Source organism: Contarinia nasturtii, unplaced genomic scaffold (genome assembly GCF_009176525.2).
Source record: "Contarinia nasturtii isolate CC-2019 unplaced genomic scaffold, AAFC_CNas_1.1 Cnas_scaffold_2861, whole genome shotgun sequence".
NCBI lineage: Eukaryota > Metazoa > Arthropoda > Insecta > Diptera > Cecidomyiidae > Contarinia > Contarinia nasturtii.
Genome location: NW_022200178.1, coordinates 1,100,964 through 1,128,235, shown reverse-complemented (window position 1 = coordinate 1,128,235; position 27,272 = coordinate 1,100,964). Strand labels below are relative to the sequence as shown.

The following is a 27,272-nucleotide window of genomic DNA, read 5'->3' as shown; positions in this document are numbered from 1 at the left end:
AAAAAAAAACGTATTAAAATCTTACTAGAGTTATTTTTCATTCAATTTATGCGTTTATGAACAACTTTCAAGCCATTTCGATACCAAAAATACATGGTTTCTATCAAAAATATACATTTTTAACGTTTTTTTTGTCATTTTGGCTACTTTTTGTATGGGAATCGTATCAAAACGTTATTGTATCGTAAAATAAAGGCCAGATTTGGCTTTCTCATGCCCAAAAACCCCTATATACCAATTTTCAGGACATTTGAATTAAAATAAAATTCACTCGAAAATGAGCCTTCAGAGCAGAACTATCAAGTCAATTTTTTTTCTAAAATGAGCCAACTTTACAAAACGAAGTATGAGGCTTGACTACACTCGGGCCCCTCTACAACGCCTGATATACCAACTCTCTCGCGCAGAAAAAAAGTTCAAAATATTATTACAGTGTTTCCATTTAACCAAAGTGAGCTGTAACCGGGCGACTCAATTCACAATGCCGAACCAATTGACCAAACAAAGATCATAATCAGTACGTCTTTGATGCACAACATCGCATGCTTAACTCGTTTTTTTCTTCTTCTTGCAGACGATATATTTACAGAAGTTGTGAACACACATTTCAAAATGGGAGTACGAGATAGAGAGAAGAGAAATAAAAAAAAGAAACTTTGCACATCGAACGGTGTCAATTTCTGTTGGTTTCATATTTGTATCTAATGAATCGCATAGATACAGTTGTCATCGACGTTGCACATCATCAAAATCAATCTGGAGAAAAATAATAAACTCGCAAAGACAAAGAAACTGAACGGACACAATCGGTCGATCGAGATTGTGGTGTGTTTGTTGCTCTGGCCTTGGCAATGGAATCCATTACAATGCCATAAATGAATCAAATAATAACAACAATCAATAGAAATGGCAAAATGACATCCAAATAAGAACGGCAAATGCGTACAAAATACATTCATCGTTTGTTGCATCTGAAAAGTAAACGAAGGCGTTGAATCAACTGGAGACATTCGCCATCGACAATTTGTAGCATCAAGAACGTTTTGCACTTAAGCATTGGAAAGCATTGTATACTTATTCATTAGATTCTCAAACCAAACGCGATGCAAACAATGCACGATTCATTGCTACAACATGACTGCCAGTCCCCGGAGACGTGCAGTTTGTACAAATGTAAAATCTATGAACACAGTTGTCACACACAATAACAGTTGTATTCTAAGCTACTGATTACCGATTTGTACAACATTTTTCTTTGCGTTTTTTTTTTCGTTTCTGCAGAAGCATTTCTTTGTCACAGTTTTCATTGCTACTTCAGTTTTTTGCTCGTTAATGCGACGGAATTTCGACGAGAAAAATATGAAAATGCAAGCAAACACCACCAAATGACCATCAAAATCACATTGCACCCACGTAAAAAGCAGTTTCGCACTAATTCGCAAATCATTCTAAACCTCATCATCATCAACACATACGTCAAAGTCATTGACTGATTTCATGTGGGATGCCCAACGATCATATCCCATTATTACTTTTAATTGCTTTTTTCTTGAACCAAATTGGCGATTTTCTTAAGGCGCACAATGGGCCATCACCGTTTTTATTTAGAAATTGGCAACTATTTTTAATAACAGCAGATATTCTGGTGTAATTTTGACTTGAAATGGATGGAAAATTTGTTGAACAACTTGAGTGCCCATTTGTTGGTTGTCGATTCGAAAGACAGTGGTTAATGTGGGAAGAACTTCAGTGCTATTATCTAATTCAATTCCATTTTCTGAGCTGATTGTTAGAAATATTTAAAAGCCAACCAATTAAATGGCTATATAGATAAACCATAAACTAATGCTAATTAAAATTGAAAAATTTGCGTCAAATTTTGGTCAAAGTTTCTCCAACTATTAATGTTAATTGGTATTTTAAAATGAAATTTTCAGACCAAAATCGGACACATAATTCCATTCATTTGATTCGAACAATTTTCTATTTGTGTGTAATTGTTTTGTAGGATGGTGTGTAAAATTGCAATCCACATATGGCGTCCACAATCTTGGCAAAAGTAATTCAATTCCGATCCGAATCAATGGAAAACTGAACGAATTATTTTAACATCGATTTTTTTTCAGTTCGCACAGTAAATATTCCACGATTTGCCATTGGCAAATTTACTTTTTGGACTAAACCATGTGATGCATTGTCAAAAGTTGTTTCATTCGTTTGTAAAAATGAACGAATGAAAAAAAGTGCGAGCTGAGCTAAAGAAAGAATGGCCATGATTGAAATTGAAATGTCAGATAAAAATAGCCGGCAAAAACGTACATTTGGACATGATTCAAAAAATTACAGTTGGCTCAAATGTGTAATAAAAATTGATGAACATCTTGTACAAAAATATATCAGAAACACATAACCACTTGCAACAAAATGTTACTTCATAAGAAAATGTGAGCGAGGGAAAAAACGACGGGGAAAGAGAGTAAGAGAGAAAAAGTCGTCGAAAATTGCCAAATTTTTACACATATCATTTCATTTGATGCGAAACACAACCAGCAGCAATAATAAACGACTGAAATTATACGGTTGAAAATCGTCTGACCTATACGTGATGCTTAAACTAAGTCAATGCAAAACTTATGAGTCGTCCTTTCTGACACAGCGTCAGTTTAATTTTTGAAACGATAAAATGATCCAACAGAAATCATCTATCAAACATCGTACTCGTTTCGATTTTCGGATTGATGGTATTCATCAAATGCCAATGCAGTCATAATTGATGTTTACTTCAGCTCATTTTTTGCCATGGATTTTATGTACGTTCTCAAATCAATTTCCGCTTGGAATCCGTTTCATATACAATTTTATTAAATAACATAAATTACTAAACGAGTGATTTTTTCCGCGCGATGAACAAAATTTAATGTGTTTAACGGCTAAATTTCTCGGAATAATTTATCATTTTAACTCGTGTTCGATCCGAAAATCATTCAGCGAAGTAAAATCAATTTTAAGATGTAAAAATTAAATGATCCGTTCGCGTGTGAAATGCGTCTTAGGATGCGAACTTCCTAATAGAAAGAAGTGGATGTTGTCAGGCTTAAAAATACTTGCTTCACTCGTCTCAGCAATGCTGACGTAATTTTGACACATTTCAGTTTTTCTAATTAATAACGAGAAAATCATGAATTCCATTCAATTTGATTCAGCATGCCCGGCTTTAAAATTACAAATGAAAATATTTAAATAATGTGCAAAGATGCTGGGCTGTAAGGTGTCTTCAGTTAAAGACAGCTTCGCACATCAAATCTTCATACATTTGCATTCCACGACGGGCACCAATTTTGCACGCAGTAATATCCAACTGGCAATGTGTCAGTTAATGTAAATATGACTGGCGGAATTAAAAAGAAGAACAATTTCGATCTTTATCATTTCAAGTTGTAAGTGAAACATTTATATCTGTGCATGCCATTTGGATTAATACAACAAATCATGAAAATGACTACGCAGATAACATTCTGAGAAACTATTGCGTTTTTTTTTGTTGTTATTGAAAAACCGCAGGAGTGTTTTTTTGCACTCACACATATCCATTACGTTGTGAAAAATTTGCATATTTATCAGAAAACTATGTATGACACATTCATTTAGTTTTTGACATTCACCTGTGTACTCTGTACACAGTCAACGGAGGGAGAGCTGTCTTATCAATTTGGTCGCCGCAATTAATTGGTTTGGTGCAATTTTATTTATTTAAAGCCACATTTTACAGTGTCTTGTCATTGTGCTGTAATTGAAACTTTACGAATGAAAGAAAAAAAAAAAACAAACCAGTTAATGCATCAAGAGCACAAATCAAAATATTTCTGGCTTAGGCGACTGATTGCAATACGATATTTTTCACGTCGGGAAAATATGAGGTTTTTTATGATTATTGAACTGAAATGATATTTCATTTTCCATCTACGCATTGTGAGTCGCATTTAAAAAGCATATTAAGTGACCGACTTTAAATGGATCTCGACTAATGGTAAATTTCAATTTAATATCACTTCAAATTTGATAAGCGATAAAAAATAATCGAAATTCATCGACTAGTGTTTATCCATTTTATGGCTTAGTTTGTTTCTTACTTATTTCGAAACCTCGTCAATGAGTAGAATTGAGCTTTAGCGGAATCGTTTGATGTGCTTTAGTTGAGAAACGGCAACTTTATTGCGCATTTACAAAGAGACAAAAAAAGATGCCATAATATTTCAATGGAATTCATCCATTCGCACGTTATTTTCCCATCGATTAAATGAAAACTGTCGAAACAAATAACCAGAAAACGGTTTAACTGTCATTGGGAATTGCTACGTGCTCGTAATATAATTTGGCGATGAACGTATTTTATTTCATATTTATTTTGCTTTTTAAATACATACACAGACACTCATATGTGCGTTGTTATGATTGAGCAGTTTGTTTCCACTGTCGCCCCAAAACGCATCGCATCAGACTGTGTAGTAATGGTGTAAATTTGATTGAACGCCAACGCTTTTGCATTGAATTTGATATGTTTATGCAAAATTTCCATGTAAATCAATCGTTTGTTGCAAGTGAAAAGTCGTTCGGTTATTTGATTTGATCGGTATTTGTGTTATTAAAAACATATGCGTGCTTCAAAAAAAAAAAAGTTGCGCGCACACAAATTGTAACCTAGAAAAATCCATCGAAAAACCCATAAAAAAATTATATACACATATATGTGTAGTAACGAGTGTCTGTCTGACAACGGCGACTGTGCATTGTGCTCTCTCCCTCTCTCGCTCTCGGGCGGCGTACAAAGAGAGCTATATGCTCATTCGATGTGTATGCTATGTTTACACTGTAAACAATTCACATCATGCCTCTCTGTCATTCACTGGCTGCGATGGGAAAAACGTAAACAGAAACGCGTGCGCGCTGATTTCTGAATCGAATATGCTATGAATGATTTAAGAAGACGAAATGGCAAAGCAAAAGAACGACATTTATACGCTTCGTTTGGGAAACCAAGTGGTGCGCGCGAGCGCATAGCGGCAATCATCACATGTGAGTATACGTAATAACTTGGATCTATTGAAATTACTCTCGGTTCGGCTATTTATTCAAGAAGATATGTGTAGCCTCCAGTAAATACAAAACGTACATCGTATAAAATTGAATTGAAAATCGCCAATGTGTGTGCTTTTTTGTATGTGAAATCAATGAATTCGCATCGCAAAATGTGCATTCATGTTTGTGGGCTCATTGAATCGATTGCATATTTGGCCATATATTCCATCCCATTCAATTCAGATATTGTAACCAAGTTTGTGCATTTCAATTGAATAAACTTGGATGTATAATTATGGACGTGCGCAAATGCTACGCATTTATCAGAGATTGGGTAAGTACATTACGTTTGGCAAAAACATGCAATTTAATTTAGTTCGTTAAGTACTTCGACATGGGATGCATGTTTTTCGTTTGCACATATATTTTTTTGTGTTTGCCATTGGATTTAAGCGTTTTCCAGGAAATATGTGCCCTGCACACTGCGAAGCAATTGTAATAAACAACCAAAGGAACAAAATGTGTTTGAGTTTGAAATAGAAAGAAAGTTGATGTTTGTCTGATTATTATTGTTGTTTTGATTTGAAAAGATCATGGGAATTAAGAACGGAGTGAGATTAAAACAGCTTGCAATTGTAATGCGCGCAGCGCCCATACACACAGTGGGCTCACACGACAGAGACGTCAAACCGAGTGATGGTACGCACAAGTAAAAATTGTTCACCTCAACCTCAGCTGGAAGTTAAGAACCAAATCAGCATTTGCTACTGTCGATGGATTATAGTGCACGTGAAACTCTCTCTACCTCTCTTTATCGTTCACCGTGTGTCTGCAATTGCAGGATTTAATCGCTTGTTGAATTATTCATGAAATAAACAAAAATACTTCGACAACAAGAACAACAGAGCCAGAACAACGCATAGAACAATAAAGATAATATGAGGTTTGTTATGACAGTTTCGACCCTGTGCCGCACCAATGCAACAGATAATGACAACAGTAATAATAGTTACAATTCGGTGTACACAAGTTGGTTGATTGTGTGCGCGCTCGTTTCAGTTTTTGGATCCACTGAACTGTTGCACCAACAACACAACGACGACGACGACAACAACAACCGAACATTTAATACACACGGGCATCGCATATGAAAAACTACTGTTCAATGTTTGTACCGTTCACATATTTCCAATATGTGAACATCTAACAAATTTGCTCGTTTATTCTGCTCTTTCGTATTCATTTCTCTTGACGCTGTGTTGAGTTGGATGGTGTGTGTTTTTTTCGTGTTTCGCATCTACTTCTTCATCTTTCTTTCGAAAACATGTCATTATTACTTTATTTCCTTTTTAGTTTTGTTGTCTATTGACTCGATTGAATATGTGTGTATGCGTGTTCTGTGCCCTAGTTGGGAATGGATAAAAAAGACATTTATGACGATCTGAAATCGACAGAATTGCTCACCACATTCCTACACAAAATTTAAATCGCATTCATTTTTTGTTCGGCATCGAGAACATTTTTGAAAAACTTTGCATTTCATCGAATTTATTTTTTTGGCTTGGTTTTATTTCCATATCTTCGATTAATATGTTTGTTGTCGCTTCATTTCGGAAGCATGTCATTTGCTCATATTTGGGCAAAAATGCAAATTAAAAAGAAATTGACTTGTGTTTGTGTCAATTTGTAAAATATGTTTGGCATCCAGAAAAATGGAATTGATTTGGTGCCAAGGAGTCGGGCGAATGGCACACGCAATACACAAAAGGCACATCGACCGCAAATTGTTTTTAACATTTTTTTGTTTTGGATGCCGTTCAAACCAACACTCATTGCAAATCAGTTCTTTGATTGCAATTTTCGGTGTCTAACCCAATGCGTATTTCGCATCGAAGCATACACACATTTATTAATTGCATCGACTTTTATTTTATGGTCGAATGGGGCATGTAATTACAACGTAAAATGTTGACGATGTCTGTTTTTTTTTTGGTCACTAAAAATCCAATCTCGTTTTCACTCTGATTTAATGTTCGATTCGGTTGTATGTGTTCCGCTACAAAAATTTGATTGCACATAAACATAAATCCCATTTGCAGCAAATGTCGCTGTATAAATGCAGTAAATTTAAATTTTCAACAAATTTGTTTGTTTTGCGAAAGAAAGAAGGAACGAATAAAATGTCCACCGCTCAAAAACCACTCGATTTTCTCATTTCGAATTGTGCTGTTTATTTCTTCTTCTTCTCAACTATCGTAAATCGTTCTAGTGCCGAACATTTAATTTTATTGATATCTCACTTTCGTAGAAAAGCAAGTCATTCAGTTGCACAGTGTATTTTCGATGGATAATTTGTTTTGTGTGCCATGCAATACGGCAGCAACAGCTTTTGGTTGTGCGCTTGAATTTTTATTGTGGGTTGTATCAAACATTGCGAGCACTGAAAAATGACATGTTTCCGTTGATTGAATTATCGATTGATTTCGATGACGAAATAATTTACGAATGTAAACCACACTGAACAAATCCGCGTGGGCCGAATTCGATGGACACATTCCAATGTTAGTCGTTTTTCTTTCGCTGTACTCACAGTACACACTTTTCAATTTATAATTCGAGCAATTACAACGATTATACGCTCATTTACAAACTTCTGAAGTTTCCGCATTTATTTTGCATGGAACACCGATTAATATTTAACTCAATCTCTTTGTATGTCCCTGTTCTCTCTTTCCAGCTCTTTCTATCTGTGTAAATTTGCATTTTACTTAAACTTGAATTTCGCTAAATGTATTTTATGTTAATTGTCGTGATTATTCGACGCAATTTGACAAATTGTCCGGTGTAAAAGCGAGAGAGAAAAAAGATTTAATATTTAAATGTCGTTTACAAAACTAATTGGTTTGAATAAACGTTTATTTGCCAAAGATCTTTAAATGCGTACGATTGTTGTGTGTGCCAACAGTTTTTGAGTGGATTCACTGAAATCCAAGATGTATTCACTGTTTGAATTTGAGATGTTTTTTTTTTGTTTCATTGTTGAAAGAACGTGATCTGTAGGCAGACCTTGTGAGTGATGTGTATTTTGTTGTTGTCACAGCCAAAACACGAAATAGGCAAATTTGGCAAGGAATTTCAAAAGCTGCTTTATTTCCCGAACAAAAAAGAGTTGCTATTGAATTGATTGCGACTTTTTTTGTCTTTTACAAATTTCTTGAATCAAGTGAATGTATTTATTGAATTCTGACAATTTAAACACTGTGGGTGTATTGGTTTCAACACACAGGTGGTTCTGATTTTTTTCTCCTTTCGCTTGTGTTATTTTTTTTTAATTCACTTTCAAAACTAGAACAACATTGTCAACTTACCCATCTGAAACGTATCCACTTGTATTTCCTCGTCCAAAACCACCGTCCATTGTATTAGATCGTTTTAATGGTTCATGATATTGATATCCATTTAATGTATTACTGCTGGTATTCCATTTATTTGTTGCACTCGCATTTAAGTTGTTTGTTTCGGAAACACTGTTACCATTCGGTGTTTTATCGCCAATCGAATATTTATCGTTGAGAATTTTTTCACGACGTTGCAAAAGCATTTCTTCGAAATCGTTGCGTCCATTGTTTGGGCTCTTTCGTGCTGTTGTCGGTGGATTTGTTGCATTTGAGCCGAGATGCTTTCGTACAAGCGATGGGCTCGATAGGCCCGATTGTAATTTAATCATTCCTGTGCCGGTGGCTGTACCCGTCGCTTTTCGTATACTTGTCGGGCTCAATTGTACGCCAGTGGCATCACCATACGTGAATGGTCTCGAATCCTCACGTGCGTGATATGGAATCGATTCGTCGTCTTCCGATGTAACACCGCTATTGTTCACTTTTATCGATTTAAAATCGTTGACTGTAGCTGCCGATGAACCAGTCCGCAACGGATGCGAATAATCGAACGACTGATTTTGCAAATCCATGATGAGTTCGCGTTCACGTTGTTCGATCGCTTGTTGCGTTAGTTTATTGTCGTTGCGTGTGTATTGGTGTTGCTGTTGAAACGGTGTGATTCGGCCACTTTCGCTTGGTGTTGGTGTGATCGTGGTCGTTGTGCTTGCCGTATCGTAAAAGTCTCCACAAACACGATCTCGTATGTGACCTGTTGTGTGTACGGTCGATCGTGAGATTGTACTGCAATTGCTTTCGTCTTGCGATGTATACGATTGAGATCGTTTCACCGTATTTGTACTGCCGTACAGTGGCTGTAAATGCAGATGCTGCTGCTGTTGTTGCGACAACGGCAGCGGCGGTTGTTGTTGTTTTGGTATTTGTAGATGCAATTGCGGCCTTTGTTGATTTTGAACGGTCGAATTTTGCGTTGTTGTCGTTGTTTTTCGAATGACTTCACGGTTTTGTTGCGTTTTTCCAATATCCGGTATGCCTTGAACAGTCAATAGCATATCACTTAGGATGTCATCCAGTTCTTGGTGACGATCTAAATGTAAACACAACACAAAAAAAAAAATACAGAAACGGAAAAGAGAAACAAAAAAAGCAAACAGGAAAAATGAAATCACTTGCAACTTGAATGCATGCGCGCTTAAGGTTAATTTCTTTTTCTTCTTTGTTTTCAAAGTAACGTCGCTGCTTAACGAACAAAATGAAATTGCGCATATTCGCTCACATAGCCTTTTCCAATGCGATAAAATCTTGGAAACAGTGAAAATCTATACCAAGCGTACGCAAACAAAGATCACACTATTCGATCATACAACACAATAGACTCATCAAAACATTGCATATTTGGTCATTCGAATGATGGCAGAAAAGAAGTAGCTATATGAGCTTGTAGGAAAAATGAAAAGAAATTGATCAAATGTGCAGAAAAAAAAGCGACGAAGCTTTGAAATACGCAGATGGTAAGCGATGATATTTTCCAAAAGATCACAACGATTACATAGGTGGCTGCCACTTGTTTTTTCTTAATTCAAAAGTTATTTCTTCTCAAATGAAGAGAGCAAGAAAAGTTGAAGACGAAGTTGCATTTTCACTTTGTCTGAAGTGCTCACTGCCAGTTTCTCTCTCTCTCTCTCTCTCTCTCTCTCTCTCTCTCTCTCTCTCTCTGTTCACGCTTGAGATGAAATGTAATTTAATGCTAATATGTGTGGCGTCTTGCATCTCTGAAAAGTGCGAAGATGACAACTTTTCATTTGAACGCTGTATTTCCGTTTAGATTCAGCACCGCTGGACGCCAACACTCGTACAATTCTTCTAAACGAAATTTCGTAAAATCCTTTCGTGCATTTTGTTTACGGTGAATTGGTTGCCTTTTGAAATAGTCACGCTAAACCGACCAAAATTTCTTTCGTTACTTTTCATTGCTCATTTGTTTTGCCAGCAATTTGCACGGCAACAAGCGAAACGAATAATGCACAATGAAAAATAAAATTGAAAAATTGCATGGCATTTAATAAATGAGCTTGTTTGGATATTTTTAGAAATGTAATGTTTGAACATTTGTGTGTAAATCGCATACAAATGGCATATAAACGACACATTTTATTCATTTCTCTAGAAAACACGATTGAAATCGTCACCAATTCTTACAATTTCGTATAAATGTCCGCCTTTTAAGGTGAACAAAGTGTAGTCGAATCACATTGAAAGTGAACACTTTTTTCTCTCTTTATAAATTCAAATTATGTTTTGACTTCACTCATATAAATCAAATTGGAGAGTTTCAATAAAGCAGCGCCGAAATGAAGAAGAAGAAAAGTTGCCAATATAATGGAAGACCAAAATGCTTACCTTGTGGGCTTTGGCTTGGATAGCTTGACGGTGAAACACTTGATCCTTGAATACGTCCTATAATTGATGAAGAAAAAAAGATACATGTGTTCATTAATTTCTTTCTCATATCATCATGTTACCGAACTGATTCAACAAAATGAAGTGTTATACATCACTTACTGTTTGCAATGCCACTGCTTGAAATGCCCGAGTCCATAGACAATGTTAATGGGCTTTTAACGGACTCTCTGCCATCTTGATATGATTGATTTCGATTACCATTCTGTACAGCATTCACGTAATTATAATTGTCGACAACAGTGGTGCGAATATATTGATTTGATTGGTTTGATGTGTAATTTCCGGCGCGTGAAGCCGATGATGAGCGTTGCGGTAGATCGGGTTGTTGTTGATAAACCGTCGATAATGAGCTACTTGACCGTGGTGCTGTTTGATAACGAAGCGTTGCCTCTCGCGATGAACTACGCGATGGAACTTGGATTTCTTCGTAGCTCGGCGTCGATGTATATGATCGACTAAGCGATTTATTTTGTGCGCTTAGGTTACTATCAATTTTCGGTGATGCACCAATCGGACTGAGTGTTGTGTAGCACTCTTTAATTTCGACAATTTTTTTATTGCTAAATTCGGGCGGTGGCGATATTAAATTTTGCGTCGACGATGTTTTTGGTGTTGACGAAATAACACTTAAATTTGTAGACGATCGTTGATGATTGTTGTTGACTATGTTTGAAATAAATGCTGGCGGAAATGTTGGCGATTTCAATGGGGATTTTGGACTCTTTAGAATTGTCGCATACAATGAACCATCCAATGGACCTTGAGTATGCAATGAATCTGCAAATTGATCAATAAAATAAACTTAATTAGATTACATGAAATATCCATTCGTCATCGTTTCGATTTTAAACGGTTATTACAATACAAAACAACTGTATATACATAATAGTTTATTGGTTGAACATTTAAAATTAAATGACTTGAAATGATATTAATTCGATCCACAAAATTCAAAGCGTGGCGCGACTTTTATTGTTTTTTACGACACGTGCATTAGTTTAAATGATCTGAACTTCATAATTCCATTTGAATCCACTTAAAAATCTCTTTAAATACTATTTACACTGACTCTTAATCCATACTTTTTTCTAGCTCTCTCTCTCTCTCTCTCTCTCTCTCATGCTTGTAAAGCAAAACGATGTCACACGGTATATTGAGAAGTGAGCAGAGGAAAACAGTCGTTAAATTCAACGCATCAAAGTTCAATTGAGCGTTTAATCTGTTTGAACGGTGAAAATGATGTACATAAAACCATTGCCACGAAATGTACATAGAGCGAGAGAGAGTATATCCAATAGAGTATATTTTATAGACTCATAAAAGATGTCAGTCATTATTCAATATTTTGTCAAACATTCCAGTCAACTACAGGCCGTAGGTGGTGTATTTATTTGAAATTGAAGCTTTTGATTGATGTATAATAGAGAATTAAAATTGTTTATTTCATGTATTACAAGCGAATTTTTTTCTTCATCATCTTGTAGCTACTTTGATGAAAGAAAAGTGAAGAAATCTATTTGATTTAGGTGTTATTGATCAACTGTGAGTTGCCCCCCGAAGCAAAACTGTGTGAATGAACATTTATTGCTTGATTTAATGTTTGATTGTTGTGAATTTAATTGCATTGTAAATAACGGACTTTGTTATTCAAATTGATGCATATCAAAATCATTGGATTTTGCAAAATGTCAAGACTTGAATCAGAAAGTTGCACAGGGTGTAAATTGAACGGAATGTAAAATAAAAAGAGTAAACATTCCATTTGTTGCGCAGATTTTATCGTGTGGTTTACGATGCCACACATCTGTACAAAGACCTCCGAATCAAATGAGCCGTATCAAATGAGATAGATTATCATCATAATTTCTGATCTATCTTTCATGTTTATTCAATCTCGACGCCAAGCATCAAATATCAATCGACTGAAAGCAGAAAAAAAAATTGTGGTTTGCAGCCTTTGCGTTGATGAGAAAAATGAATTGTTTTATATGAAAAAAAAAAAGCAGCGCTACATAATTGAATCAATTAGTTCAGAACGTGATGTTACATAAAAAAGCAAATCATGAGAGCTATGCACACAACCCAAAGGTAATTTATACGGCTTTTCACGTTAACATCGTTGTCATTATTGATGTTTTACTAGTTAGCAAATCGCGCGATGCCATCGGAGGCACAGGTAAGTCATCCATCACTCTTGATTAATGTACTGGATGCGTTCGAAATGCACACATTGTGTGCGGTAGATTTTGAAATGAATATTCATGGTGTGCGTGTATGCATTTCATAAAAACATACATAGTTTAAGAGGCCCAACAAGCGAACACCAACAATATTGAGAGGCGAAAATGTAAACACATATTTCGACGCCGAAGGGTCAAACAGTCAAACTGATTAGCATGTAGAAACAAATAATGATGTGAACGAGTTTCGAGCAACGTCAAGAAAATATCGACATATTTTGCAGTCACTACCTTCTCAATAGCACTCTGACTACACCCACACACAAGCCAGTGTCAATAAATACACATGTATTGTTTTTGGTTTCATTTTTTATTTACGTTTTAAAATGAGAGAAATAATGCATTTATGTCGCTACCATTAAAAGGTGAAATGCGAATGAGTGTTGTTGGGCTGAGTGGTTTTTCAATGAATCCAAAGCCAATTTCGACTCATTGAAACCGAAAAAAAATGTTTGATATTTTTACACATTTTCAATATGTGTTTTTTTTCACTTTCTATCCCTTTTCTTTCTCTCTTTCGCTCTATAGACAGATTTTGAATATTTTTTCGTTTGTTTTTGTATTTCATTTGATTTTATGTGTTCATCGTTTTCGAAACGAATTAGAATTGAGCTAATGATTGCTTTGAAACGTGCTTATTATATTTGATCTCGTCTACGAGGCAAAACAAAAAAATCCGACGAAAGAAAGAGTTAAAAAGGAAATAGCACGTGCAATGCAAAGACGTTTCATCAGAATTCACATCAAGCAGCAGTGACAAATGAGCACTTCAACGTTCAACAACAACATCAAAGACAAAATGCAAACAAACAAACAGAAATGCTCTGAGTTAATGCATTTTTCCTCTTCATTTACTATGCGATCTCAAACAATTTAAATTTCGTATACACGTTGGTGCTATCTATTTTAGTGAAATGATTCATTCGACAGAAAAGGTGAAACAGCCAACACCATCAGATAACGCACTTCATTCGGCGCAAGTATATACGTAAGCAGTTGCAGAAATCGCGAGATGGAAAGGCTTCAAGGGTTTGAGTTGCTCATTCAAAGGTACAAATTGCAAATCAGATTTGTGATTTATGATGCTCAACGAAATCACATTGCAAAATGATGTGTTTTTTAACACCACCATCATACATTTATGGTTTGACCATTTGAATGAAAAGATTGAAAGCCTCATCAAACGATCACATCACAATTCTCTATTCTCTATCTCTCTCCTCTCTATCTCCGTATTTCGTTATTCAGTAGCTAGAACAAACCGAACATAAATTGGTTTGCATGCATTGAAAACCAAAAAAAAAAGAAGAAATTTACGAATCCATCGTCAATAGGCGAAATTTATTGCGTATTAAATGTTGTCGTTGCATTTCGTTCATCTCTTCGTTTTACGTGTGTATCGGCGCTGCAACGAGCAGCATCGTTAAATTGAAGTGTTCGTTTCATTTTTGCCGCTTGTTCTTCTTTTTGTGGCATTAGTTGGCAGACGAAAGACCAAAAAGCGTTCGACCAAAATGTAGTGTGTTTCGTGGACCAACAATAAATTAAACATAATTGCTTCATGACTACAAGCAGATGAGATGCATATCGAAACGCAAAATATAATATTTATGATCGGTGGGAGGCTTTTCCCATTTTTTTCCCTCTACATATTCTGCATCATTCTTGAAATTATTCAATTTTCGCCAATAAAATAAAAATTCGGTTAGACGAAAAATGAACGAACGAGCAGTAAGAAAAAACACGACACGATTGAAATGCCGATAGCAACATATATACAAACGATATGCCGTTTAGCCATGAACTTGTGATCGCACAGTGTTGAACGTGCTTAAGCCAAATACTTCAACAGCATTTTCTGTGCCTTTTTTTTCAACAAATTTTTAAAGAATATTTTTGTAATTCTTGTGTACATTCTTTGCCAAGCACAAAAAGATGCTAAAGTGCCACTTCAAGAAAGCAAAAAACTCTTTCTCTTTCTCACTTGCTGCGGACGGGGTTTTTAGTGTGAATGGATTTTTTCGGCTTTAAAACTGAGCTCGATTTTTGACAGCCTTGCCAAATGCATGTGTGCGCCCCAGCAAGCGCTCATAAAACTGGTTATGTTAATAAATTTTCATTAATTCGATGCAATTTGTTTGTGTTTGATTCGATTTGCATTCCGATATGCCCTTCAGTTGTGTAAATTTTCTGCAATTTTCATACAATTTTTTGTTTGCTCCGTGCATTGATACCATTCGTTTTCTTTCTTTCTCCTGTGTGTGCATCAATGCAAATTGCACCGAAGCAGCACAAAGTACTTTGGCTTTTTCGCCTCGTCCTATTGATCTTATGTGCTCAATTCACCAAAATTTGACTTTGTCGGCAGAAAAATTCTCTATTCATCTCTTTTCGCCGTTTTCGGAAGAGGAGGCAACAACAAAAAAAAACGTTTCGCAAAAAAAACCGTGATTGAGTGGCTCGTTTAGAAGAACAACGAGTTCGAATGGTGATTATTACACATCATGTATATGAGAACACGTACTACCGATCAATCGCGCCACCATTTGTCATGAAGAAAGTGAAGAGTGAATTTCATGTGTTTTTTTCGGTTGAAAATCATGAATTCCCTAAAAGAGATGTTCATTCGTGATGTTGATGGTCGGTGAATCGTGATCCACAACGAAAGAGAAACGAAAATCGAGTGGAACAAGTCGCTTAACACCATCCAAGCAGTTTAAAAAAAAAAATGATGATCGTTCATCGGCTGTGTATTACAGGAAGCCATTTGCTAAATGAATCAATTACGCTTGACGTTTAATTAATATTCAATGAACTCGTTTAAAATGCAAGTGATAAAATACGGATGACCATGAAATCGTTACGGTTTGAATTGCAATTTTAATGACTGCGATTATTTATTTTTATAACCAATTATACGTGCCAAAGGCTGAAAACAAAAACAAAAAAAAAATTCTTCGGCAAAAATGACACCGGAAATTCGCGCGCATTTTTCAATTTTAGAAAAAATCTATTTTCAGCAGAAAAGAAAACAAATCTATTTTTGCATGCAGAAAAAAGTAAGAAACGTTCCGCCGGTACATTTTAGTTTGGAATGACTGAGTGTTTTTATCTCTCGGTTCCATGGAAAATTATGTCATAAAGTCGAGAGACAGAGAGAGTATTTCATTAGGAAAACGATAAATTCCATTTGAAAATTGCTGAAATGCGCAAAGGTTAATTTTAGCTCTTTAAGTTTTCATTCCTTTCTCCCTCTTTTTTCAGCCTCTTTCTCTCTCACTCCTTCTCATTTGTCTCTCTTCAAGTGTCCTTTTGACTGGCACTGTTCTATTCAATTTGCTCAATCGTTGTGAGACGGGTACAACACACCGCTAATAAAGCAGAGATTTAGTATGATTTGCTTGACAGGCGACAAGATTTATGATACACACATAACAGAATGATAAAAAAATATACATAATCTACTACTGCTTCAGCTGATTTCATTCAGCATGTGTATATAAACAACATTTGAAAGCCGAAACTAATACTGGGAAGGTTGAAGGAGACGTTTTAGCTCGATGAGTAATTTTATTGACGATTGAACGAGAGAGAATGTCTCAGTGATGACGATCACGTGATAGAAGAAGCGACAAGAGAAGGAAAAAAACGTCCAAGGAGAAATATTGCTTATTATATACAAGAAAAATTGTTTTTCAAAACATTCCGACGATAATGTGAATTCCCGTAAGAACATCAAAAATTCAAACAAAAAATTTATAAAAATGCTATCAAGGTGATTTCGTAACGCACAAAGTAAGAAATAAACACTGCTGTGAAAATAAAAGTTAAAAGTGGCAACCAATAAACACTTCGTCACATCATCATCAAAAAAGAAATTTTTTTTGTGTGTATTGAGCCCGAATTAAAGTGCATGGAAAATCGCATTTGTGAAATGAGGTAACAGAAATCTAATTAAACGACAATTTAATGCAATCGATTGGAAAGTCGAGCTTGTCGCCCAGTTTCGCGACTTCTATGAAAAGAAAGTCGTTTGGAAAATGAAAACGGAATTTTGTTTTGGGTCGTTGTCGCCGCCGTTGTTGTGGAATTAGAATGCGTAAAAATAGCATCACATCCATTGGAGAATGAGTGCATCTTATGATAAGTATAAATACGGCGTCTCACTTGCCATTCTCAAATGACTCATTTGGCGTTTATGCAACTATTTTGTCGCTTCGCATACCATAAATGTCGAAATAAGACACATCAATAGCGCACCATCTACACCGTATCGCGGTTCACACGCGCTGTACGATCGGCTGCAAGACGTGATCGAATGCATATACGTTGTGGAAAAAAGAATTATGTGAATAATTGGCGTGATGTGTAAATCAATAGAAGTGCATAATCATCATCGTTTGTTGTCGGAATGAGGTTTGCCGTTTCGAATCGCAACGTTCGACTTTTCGGTCGAAATGAATTCATTTAACGATTGCTTGCAATGAAATTAGCATCGCTACCATTTGACAATGGTGAAACAGATAAAATGTGTTGCCACAAATAATTCCATTTACAGTGAAATACATACGATCGTTATCGAATTAGCAATGACATTTTCACCATGCATTTCTCCTTTTGATCGAGTCTCTCTTTTGCTTATTCACAATGATAATGTTCAACATTCGATTGGAATGTCTTTTGATTGAATTACCTAATCGTTTCAATCAATCGTTTCGACAGTTGGTTGCCACCATTCATTCGTCTTTAATTTGATGATTTGAAAGTCCAACGCAGATTATTTCAATTAAACCATAAAAAGCGCAGCCATGAAAAATCAATTGCATTTGCGCGATTGAATGAGTCACACGTTTTTTGAAAAGGAAACACACACCAACGATGAACCACATAAAAAACCGTACACGCAATTTGTTTTCGTTTCGCTTTTGATGAGGATCGTTTTCTTGTCAAAATGGGCAAACTTTAAATGCACTTTATGTCATTCGTCTGTCTTTGAATTAAATTTAGCGCAAATTATGGCGAATGGCCGTTTCAAATGCGAACGAAAAAAGAACGGTTATTTATTTCGTTTGCAACGAAGCGAATCGCCTCTCGCAACATCAATGTGTCTACATTCATCATATCATACAAGTGTTTTCCGCACCGTGCACGCACACCAAAAAGTAGTCAACTTCTTTTTTTTTAAATAATAATATTATTGTTGACATACGATGTGAAGGAATAAAACAAAATCGCTTAATAGTATGAATAAAAACCAATAAAGATACGCGATAAAGCGTAGGATTATTCTGGCCAGTTGATCTTCCCACCTTAACACGTTACTGTTCTTTTTTATTTATTTATTTATTTATGATTCAGAGTTTTCTTTTGACTTTTTTTTCTTCTTATTCGTCGCTCTCGTCACAATTTACACACGCGAACAAAAAAAAATTATGCCAAACAACAAAATGTGTAATTACAAAATTTATACAGCAAATATTTTTCGGTTTGTAATATATAAACGTTTCTGTTTCTAATGAACAACCTTTTATTTTGAACAAATGTCCACTTGAAACCACTCACATACACAAAATATATTTTGTCTATTTTTACTTCTTTTTCGGTACTGTTAGTTTTTTTTTTTTTTTTTTTTTTTTTTTTCAAAACACAATATTTGCGTAATTCATTCGAGTGCCCGATGTTGCTCTTGCTGATTGTATGTGTTGACGCGATGCCGGTTCTAACTGAACTGGATAAGCTGAAAAGTGTTCGGTCCGAGAAAATCGGTTGGTTTTCACAATAACACACACGTTCTGTTTCTCTCTCGCGTTCGCCTAGTTCACTTTTCAACACACATTCACGGCCGGTCGGTAGCTATTTTAGTACGATCGCATACTTTTCACTATATCTTTCCTCAGCACACACCGTGGATTTTCCCTTTCAAAACACTTCGATTGGAGAGTATCGTTACATGGATGCAAATGTGAATGTGATTTTGCGCGCGCTAGACTTGTGAATAAATATAGTTTGAGGCGAACAACAAAAGTGATCTTAGTTTTTGGCGAGAACGAAAGGAAATACACGTTCGACGCCCTAAACAAAACCACAATAAGTGATTGAACGATTCTGAATAGCTGCAGACTTTTACTTATTTTGCTTTGTTTTGTTTTGTTGACTGATCGATTTGGCTTTATGCGAGGCGTGCGTTTGTGGTTTTTCGATTTTTACACAAAATCGTTCGGTTTAGAATCGTCTTTGTTTATTGCCAATTCACGCCAAAATCGTATCGTCTTTTGCCAAGCACTTGAAATAAACTAAGCCCATTTTTATCGTGCAATGCATTTGAATACGTTTTCGAAAATCTAATTTTAAAACCGAAACGAGCGCGCGCGCACACACACTCTCGGCTATTCTCATTGCAACTCGACAGACGAACCATCATTCATATTGAAGCCTACACAAATCTTCAAATTGTTATGTGTGAAAAAAGATCGAGCAAAATTCATCAATCTCTTTCTTTTGGCTTGAGCTCTTGTCTATTATGCGACGAAGACGACGACAATGACGACCACAAAGTACTCAATAGACAGATGACAGAAATGAATGACGATCTGGTGCGTGTTTGGCTTGAACAGAGAGAGAGAGAGCGAGAGAGAGCAAGAGAGAGAGAAAGAAAAAGTCCATTGTTGGCATGCATTTCAGTCTGACCTAATGTGATTTTTGATTGAATTTACCCATATACATAAAATTAAGCATGCAAAGCGACTAATTTTTAAGAGAAAAATCGGCTTAAATTCAATTGGGAGCATAACAATAGGAAGGTAACGTTCGCAAGATTGTGTAAGAATTCTTTTCTTCTATGAAACTTTAATCAATCGTTGATTCCTACGCACAAATAAATTCTATTTTTGCCGTAATAAAAAATCACACAAAAAGAACAAGAGAGATTGCGAGAGCAAAAATGTTAATACTTGTAATGAGATCCGATTAACGACCGAAACAAAAAGATACACGTCAAAATATTCGGTGTAAATTGATACTGAAATTGAAACCTCGCTGATGAAAACAAATTTTTGATGACGATGTCATCAATTTTCTCTTCTTTCAGAATTGCAATACGTTCCGCATATTGATGTTTATGTGTCTGATAATATCGTTTCGAAACCTACACATCGAAAACAAAACTTTGTCAACATGAGTGATATTATTCTGATTGAAAATGTTGGATTAACGAGTTGCCGAGAAAGGGGACCAAAACGGTGACAAAAAACACATTCAATGAAAAATTGTTATGGTTTGAAAGAACGGATCATTTTTATTTATAAATGGCGCCACAATATCCGATAAAAACAGTGCTGTTTCTCATTCAGTTTGAGCATCATGGCCAATATTTTTATTTTGCTTTATAAAAAAGCAAACAAACTCACGCATGGCTCTACAAAAAAAGTGCAAACACAATTTTTCGATGTGACGAATTGAGTGTTTGCAAGTTTTTTTTTTTTTTGGCGCGAGCGTAATTCAAATAAATGGTGGTTTAAAACCCAAATAATGGCCACCGCAATAAAAATAAGCGAAAAACATGTTTGTTTTGGTGTTAAACATCCACACAGTTTCAATTGATTGATCCCTTGAAACGTGTTTAATGTGACACATTTCGTGTTTTCCTCTTCGATACAAAAATGCCGTGAATTTCCTTTTTAATTTTCGAAGCAGAAGATACACTTTAGCTGGTCGAATTCTTTACTCTTTCGCAATTCGAATAACATTTAAAATTGATTTTTTTCTTCTCAATTTTGTGTGCCACAATCAACAGACATAATAATTTCAGGTCGACGCATTTTTCTTATTTGTTGAAAGTGGTTCTTGTCGCTTGACACCCAGCACAAATGGTTTTCTAGAATTTCTGTTTTCCGTAGAAGTGACACTTCACACCAAAAACTCTGTGTTTGATTTTGAAAACCAATTTAAACTGAATAGAGGCAAACCGTGCTGCGACAAACACATGAAATTGAATAGACACATATATGAGTGCACCGTTTCTGAGAGCGTCCCGCTTTTTTCTTCTGTTTTTCCGTTTTTGTGTTTGTATGTTTTTTCTCGGTTTGTTTATGTGATTTGCGATCGGGCTAAAATGTGTGAGATTTCTCGTGTGCTGCCTATGATTGTCGCTACTCGATGTTTTGATTTCTTCATTGGACCAAAATAAAAATGACAACTCGAACTGGCTGATATTCTATTTGAATGCATCTCGTCAAAGCGTAATTACGCATTGTGGATGGATGAACGAGAGTAAGCCACAATGACAAACAAACCAAGAGCGTAGTCATATAAGACGAATTTGTTTATTATTCTCGAGAATTCAGTGTATTTCAACTAATTAGTAGCGAAGCGAATATGAATTTATGTATGAAAGTCAATTGTGAATTGTGCACGCATTTCATTTTTCATGATGTTGCTGAACGCGAAGGCAGAAACATGAAGCCGTAGCTAAATGATCTGCTTCGTATGTTGTTGGTCGTCGGTTGTTTTATTTTTTCGTTTATTTTCAGCCCATATTTTATACGCTTGATTTCCGAGACTTGCCAACATGTTGTTACTCGATAACAATAATAATAACAAAGTGCATTCGTCTGAATGGTGTAATTTGAAGAAAATTATATAAATTCGTTGTGATTTTCAAGCATCGAATGATGCAAAGACGCTTCGATGCGTTTTGCGCCCGGCGAAAAAATGAGAAAGAAAGCGGAAATGACAATTCGAGACTTTCGCTGGTCAAATTAGCTTAATTATTGAGTTTCAGTTGCTTCGGAAATTTAATCTTCGGCCAAAAGAGAGCGAGTGAGCGAAAGAGATGAACATTTGATGCACTTTTTCAACCATGGCTAATTTTCATTGAAGAAAATCATCATCAGCGCCGTCGTCGTCGGCACAATTGAAATGTTTATGACCAACACACACATATACACACTGCAACAAGCATTTGCCACAGATCCATTATATGATTGTGCATTGAATCAGAACAAAACGTTGAAAGAAGGATCGATTTGTTTCACGGCACCTTGCACCATCACATACAAAGATAGAACAGCGAAAATGAGAGAAAGAGTAAAATTGCGATCATGTGAATGAACTTGATTGTAAATAAAAGCGCACGCCACAGATTGCTCGTCCATTTCATTGAATTTTTTTTCTCTTCATCATTTCACAATGTTTGCGGCGAAAAAGAATGAAGCATTTACTGAGATAACGATCAACGAAAAAAAAAACCAGAAGAAGTGTATTATATTTCATTTAGTTGTTGTTGCGTATCGCTTGTTAACGTGACGTGAAAATCAATGAAAGAAGAGAGAAAAATATTGAAAATTCTGCCACCTTTCTGATCATTTTTGCATCAGTTCACATCAACAACGGCACGTATTAAATATCCACGAATCCACCTTGTCACGAATTATCCTGCACCGAAATGTACAACGTTGCAATATTTCTTCGATAAAATTCCATTATCATTGATTCTTTTTTTTATTATTCTACTTTGAATGCAACACACCATCATCTCGTTGTGCACAACCATGATTTTATTGAAACTAAAAGATCCGTTACTTTATCCGGTTGTCATCTAAATAAGCTAAAAATCAACTTTGCCAGCAAATCACTTGATTATGTGCACTTGTTTGGACCGTGCGCGTCTTCGAATTGAACATTCATATTGTTGAAGTCTGAATACGCAATTACCAAATAAAGAGATGACACATATAGTTTTTTTTATCTGCTACTGCTGATGCTACTGTTGTCGTTATTTGTTTTTTGTTCGCTCTCTTCACATTGATACGGTTGTTCAAAACTTTCGCAGTGTTCAACAAAACTATCCATTGCTTTCCGTGCAAGAGAGAGAGGGAAAGGGGAGTATGAATAGCAAGCTCGTCTTCGCCAAGAGAGAAAATCCCACATTGATAGAAAATTCCAATCCGGATCTTGAGAAAACTTGCATTTCACAGTCGAACCAAATAAATTTACAATCAATTTATCGTCTGTCGCTTCAGCACCAAACGAGCTCGCATTCATTCCAAATTTATTCCCAAATGTTCAAGAGAAGAGAGCGAAAGACGATATTTGGTTCAGTGTCACAACTTTATTTATTTTTTTATTTTTCAACGAACTGGGGAATTCTTCAAACGAAAATTTAATCTACTGTTTAAATAAAGCTTTGAAAATATTCTTCAATCATCAACTTCAATGCGCTTATTTCAGAAACATAAACAACCAACCAAGCGAATATTTGTATACATTTGCTTAACGCCCGAAGTTAGGCAATGTCAATATTTGTTCAAACTTAACGAAGACTCTCTATTTGAATACAAAGTACGCGAGAAAAAAAACAGATATACAAGTACTTACCATCATCGAAACGTTCCAAGCTATTATATTTGGCGACAGCATTCAATGGTTCAAGTTTCACCAATGGACTTTGAAAATGAAGACCACGATTTTCATTCAACTGATTATTATCACCAAAATGTAAAGTGACTTTGTGATCGACCGGAATTCGAGGATCTAAAAAAACAGAGACGGCGACACACACCGCATTTCAAATGTTCAATTAACGTTCCTCGATGAATTTTTTTTTGTTCTTTTGAAAATAGGAAAAGTTTGTTTCTTTATCGAAAACTTACCGTCACATGCATAGTCCAATTCGTTGCGATAGAACGTTATATCACGCTCTGTGATGGCACATGTATGAAATTGTGTGGAGAAAATCAATTCGCGGTTTATGGTTTTGGCCGAATGTAAGTTCAATGTTCGTTCGTTCGTTGTTGTTGTGATTTGATAGCACCGAATAATCACGTCGCCACGTAATCGTAACTGGCCAATCTCATATATAAATTGTCGGGTTGTAATTGGTATCACATGAATATCTGTTGATGAAATATCAAAGATTTATTAATATTTTTAAGTGGGAACTTTTTCGCTTGTTGATTCTGGTCGAAATCGACATCTTATAAGAACACTTCAATTGTTTGCCATCAAGAATGTGATTTTTCGACATTGTTTTCCGCTTGAATTTCTCCATCTTAAATGGTAATACATAACTTACCCGAAGTGAAGACGCAATTGAGTCCTTCGTAAATTTTGATAAAACTTCGCCATTCGGCTTGTTGCAATGCGATTGGTTCGTGTTGCAGCCACGATGGTGGTGATTCAATTGTGATGAAACGCAAGTAGAGCGGAAGTGAATTGATTTTTATTTTGCCTGACAGCAAACCGGAGAAGTATTTTAAATATCGTCGATGTGATGGCACTCGCAATGGTCCGATTACATCTTCAAGGAACTTTTTCATGGAGAAAATGTCCAAGTCAAGCCAATTACGGGCGATTGCACTCTGGGCCCGTGCATCTTCATTCGATAAACCATTTCGATGTGCGTAGGTTGATGCACAAATGTTCAAGTACTCCAAGTATGCAGCGATTGCCGATCCCAATCGTTGACGATCGCCCCTGCGGAAAGAAACATAAATTATGAGAACAACATTTAATTAAATTTATAGCGTTTTGCGTCAAGTTTTTATTTAAATGGGAACATCTATCATCAACGCTCTTCATTTGCACTTCTTCGAACCGTTTTTTTTTTTTTTTGAAAGCGAAATGCAAAAAATATTCAGGGCAATGTCAAAACACTTAATTGTGAAACATATTTCACATAATCAAACTCACTTAACACTGTTTTCATTTGGTTCTTGCATTGTAACGTCGTTTTTGTTTCTGCTCAACTTAAGGTCATTTTGCAGAGCGCAAACAACCAATGTCTCAAACGATAGTAAACAACGCAAAAGTTCTTCTTTTTAAAGAAAACAAAAACAACCAGAATAAAAGTGAAATAACACGCAAAAAAGAAATGGAACGCGACAGCAAAAAAATTTGATTCGCAGACCAAACAACAAGAAAAAAAAACACACGGAAAAAAGGGTCAAACAGGCGAACGACAAAAAATCATGCGAGTCAAGTGTATGACGTCGGTCAATGTTGTTGTCGCCAGAATAATTTATTTTCGCCGCTATTTTCTTTCACTATGCACACACACAAAACAGAGAAAGGCCTCTGGATAAACACACTCGTGATTCGTTAGTGAATTTTATTGCTGGTGGGTATGGGTATATGTTTATGTTTGCACTGAAATTCCAGAGACACGCACGAGGGCACAATGTTAAATGCTTTGAAATGTCTTCTTTTTTGTTTTCGTTCAAGCCAACGAAACAAAAAATTAACTTCAAGTCTATTTCGTATCGACAACAAGCATTTGGTTGTTCTTAAACGAACAATTTTTCACTTTGACAACACAAATCACTTTTGTTCAATTTGCACAGTTTGTGTGCGCGAAACAGTGAAAACAAAACAAAAGCAAATCACAGGAAATGTCGAAAATATTAAATAAATTCGATAGCAATTTGTGACAATATTCCGAACGCATAAATGCCAAAGTGTGCCGTTTGATGTGCACAATCATTCACAACTGATCTCATTAAACGCAATCAATTTCAATAAAAGCGAACCAGATACGCTCATTTCTTCTATTTCTCATTGCACATTCTTGTGCCGTCTTGGCTGCTTCGAATATGGTAAGAAAAGAAAAAGTCGGATACATATGAAAAAAAAATCTGTAGACATATAAAGAAATACATCTCTTTAGCGAGCTGCTCTTCTATTCATTCGTGGTTTATCTCCGATTTTTATTATGTGTTACTCCCCACCGCCGCCGTCACATTGATCGCACGGCGGTGCGCATCTCTTTCCCCCTCTCTCTTGGAAATGTGTATCTATTCAAACAATAATAATTTTCTATAAAGATCAAATATCCGTTTGTTTCTCGTTTCTTTTGTCATCGTTTTGTTATGATCTTTATTTAATTGAAGCGGTTGTGAAAGGAGACTGCATACGCGGCAACTTGCTCTACGGCTTAAACTCGCTCGATAACCATCCATTTGTTGCGGCACACAAAACCACAACAACAGAATGGAAATCAAATTGCATTTTAATTTAGGCAGACATGGTGTCGAAGATGATCTCGTCAATAATGAAATAACCAAATGCGAAACGAAGAAGAAAATAGCAAGAAACGTAAACGATTCGTCGTTTTGTGCAAGCGCGCAAAAATTCAACATATTTTTACGCTATGCACCGTTAGATTGAATCGATAAAACTCCAAACGACGAACGGATATGAATGATGAAACATGAAATTAATACATTATACATATTGTTTTTGTTTATTTTCGTGGCGACGTTTGTTTTTACATACACACACACACACCACGGTCTTTGTACTTTTTTTATATTAATTTTATCGATGTGCTGTCGCGTTTATTTTTTGTTTCGCATTCGTTCATCATATTTTCCATTTCTTTGCAACTATTCGTATTCGTTTGAAATCGATCTATTGCACTGGGTAAGTAGACTCAATGGTGCACTGCACTTTTGAGCTATTGAAATCGAGATACAAATCGACATACAAATACACTTTGAGCGAGGCGAGGCGAGTGTATCAAAGGGGCCAAAAATGTAGTTGAGATTAAACCGCCCGTGAATCGCATTTCGAAGGCAATTTTCTATCCGTTGGCTAGGCTCTCATTCAACTTTTATTCAATTGTATTTGCACATGCATTTCCAATGATTTCATCTGATTCCATGTCGAGCATTAAAAGAGGGCATTGCATTCAACTTGATACTTTCTCAAAGTAAATACAAAACAAGCACATACCAAATGACGTGCTTTAATAGTAGATGAGAATTGATATATCATCTCTTCTTCATGCAACCACGCAACTCATTTTTTTGACATTTTCAATGTAAAAGTCAGAACCATTGATGCAATGCCTCTTGTAAATGTTTGACTTTGTAAAGCGAGAGCGAGAGGAGGAAGGCGAAAAAAGTATTTGATTTGCACAAAAGAAATTTTAAATTGCACACCAACGTCAAATGGGCGTTTGCTTGAACAACAAACAAGCGTAATCTCCATACACAATGGTGCAAAGCGCATTTTGACAAACAAGCTATCTCTATGCCGTCTATCTACCAGCGGTTTTGGTTGTTGTTGTTTTTTTGGGGGGCGAGATTGGAAAAGTTCG

At 35.8% G+C, this 27,272-nt stretch overlaps 1 protein-coding gene across 7 annotated transcripts in view; it reads right to left on the bottom strand.

Annotated features, from left to right (window-relative positions):
- The window catches only part of LOC116349303, a 169,534-nt gene that overhangs the window by 11,833 nt on the left and 130,429 nt on the right, over nucleotides 1–27,272 (bottom strand). For all 7 annotated transcript variants that reach the window (XM_031780675.1, XM_031780679.1, XM_031780676.1 and 4 more), the window contains 6 exons: nucleotides 24,249–24,649; nucleotides 23,827–24,069; nucleotides 23,552–23,707; nucleotides 11,037–11,714; nucleotides 10,875–10,931; nucleotides 8,445–9,561 (listed from right to left, as the gene is read on the bottom strand). In XM_031780675.1, coding sequence (XP_031636535.1) covers nucleotides 8,445–9,561; nucleotides 10,875–10,931; nucleotides 11,037–11,714; nucleotides 23,552–23,707; nucleotides 23,827–24,069; nucleotides 24,249–24,649 — 2,652 coding nt within the window. The remainder of the gene's footprint in view (nucleotides 1–8,444; nucleotides 9,562–10,874; nucleotides 10,932–11,036; nucleotides 11,715–23,551; nucleotides 23,708–23,826; nucleotides 24,070–24,248; nucleotides 24,650–27,272) is intronic.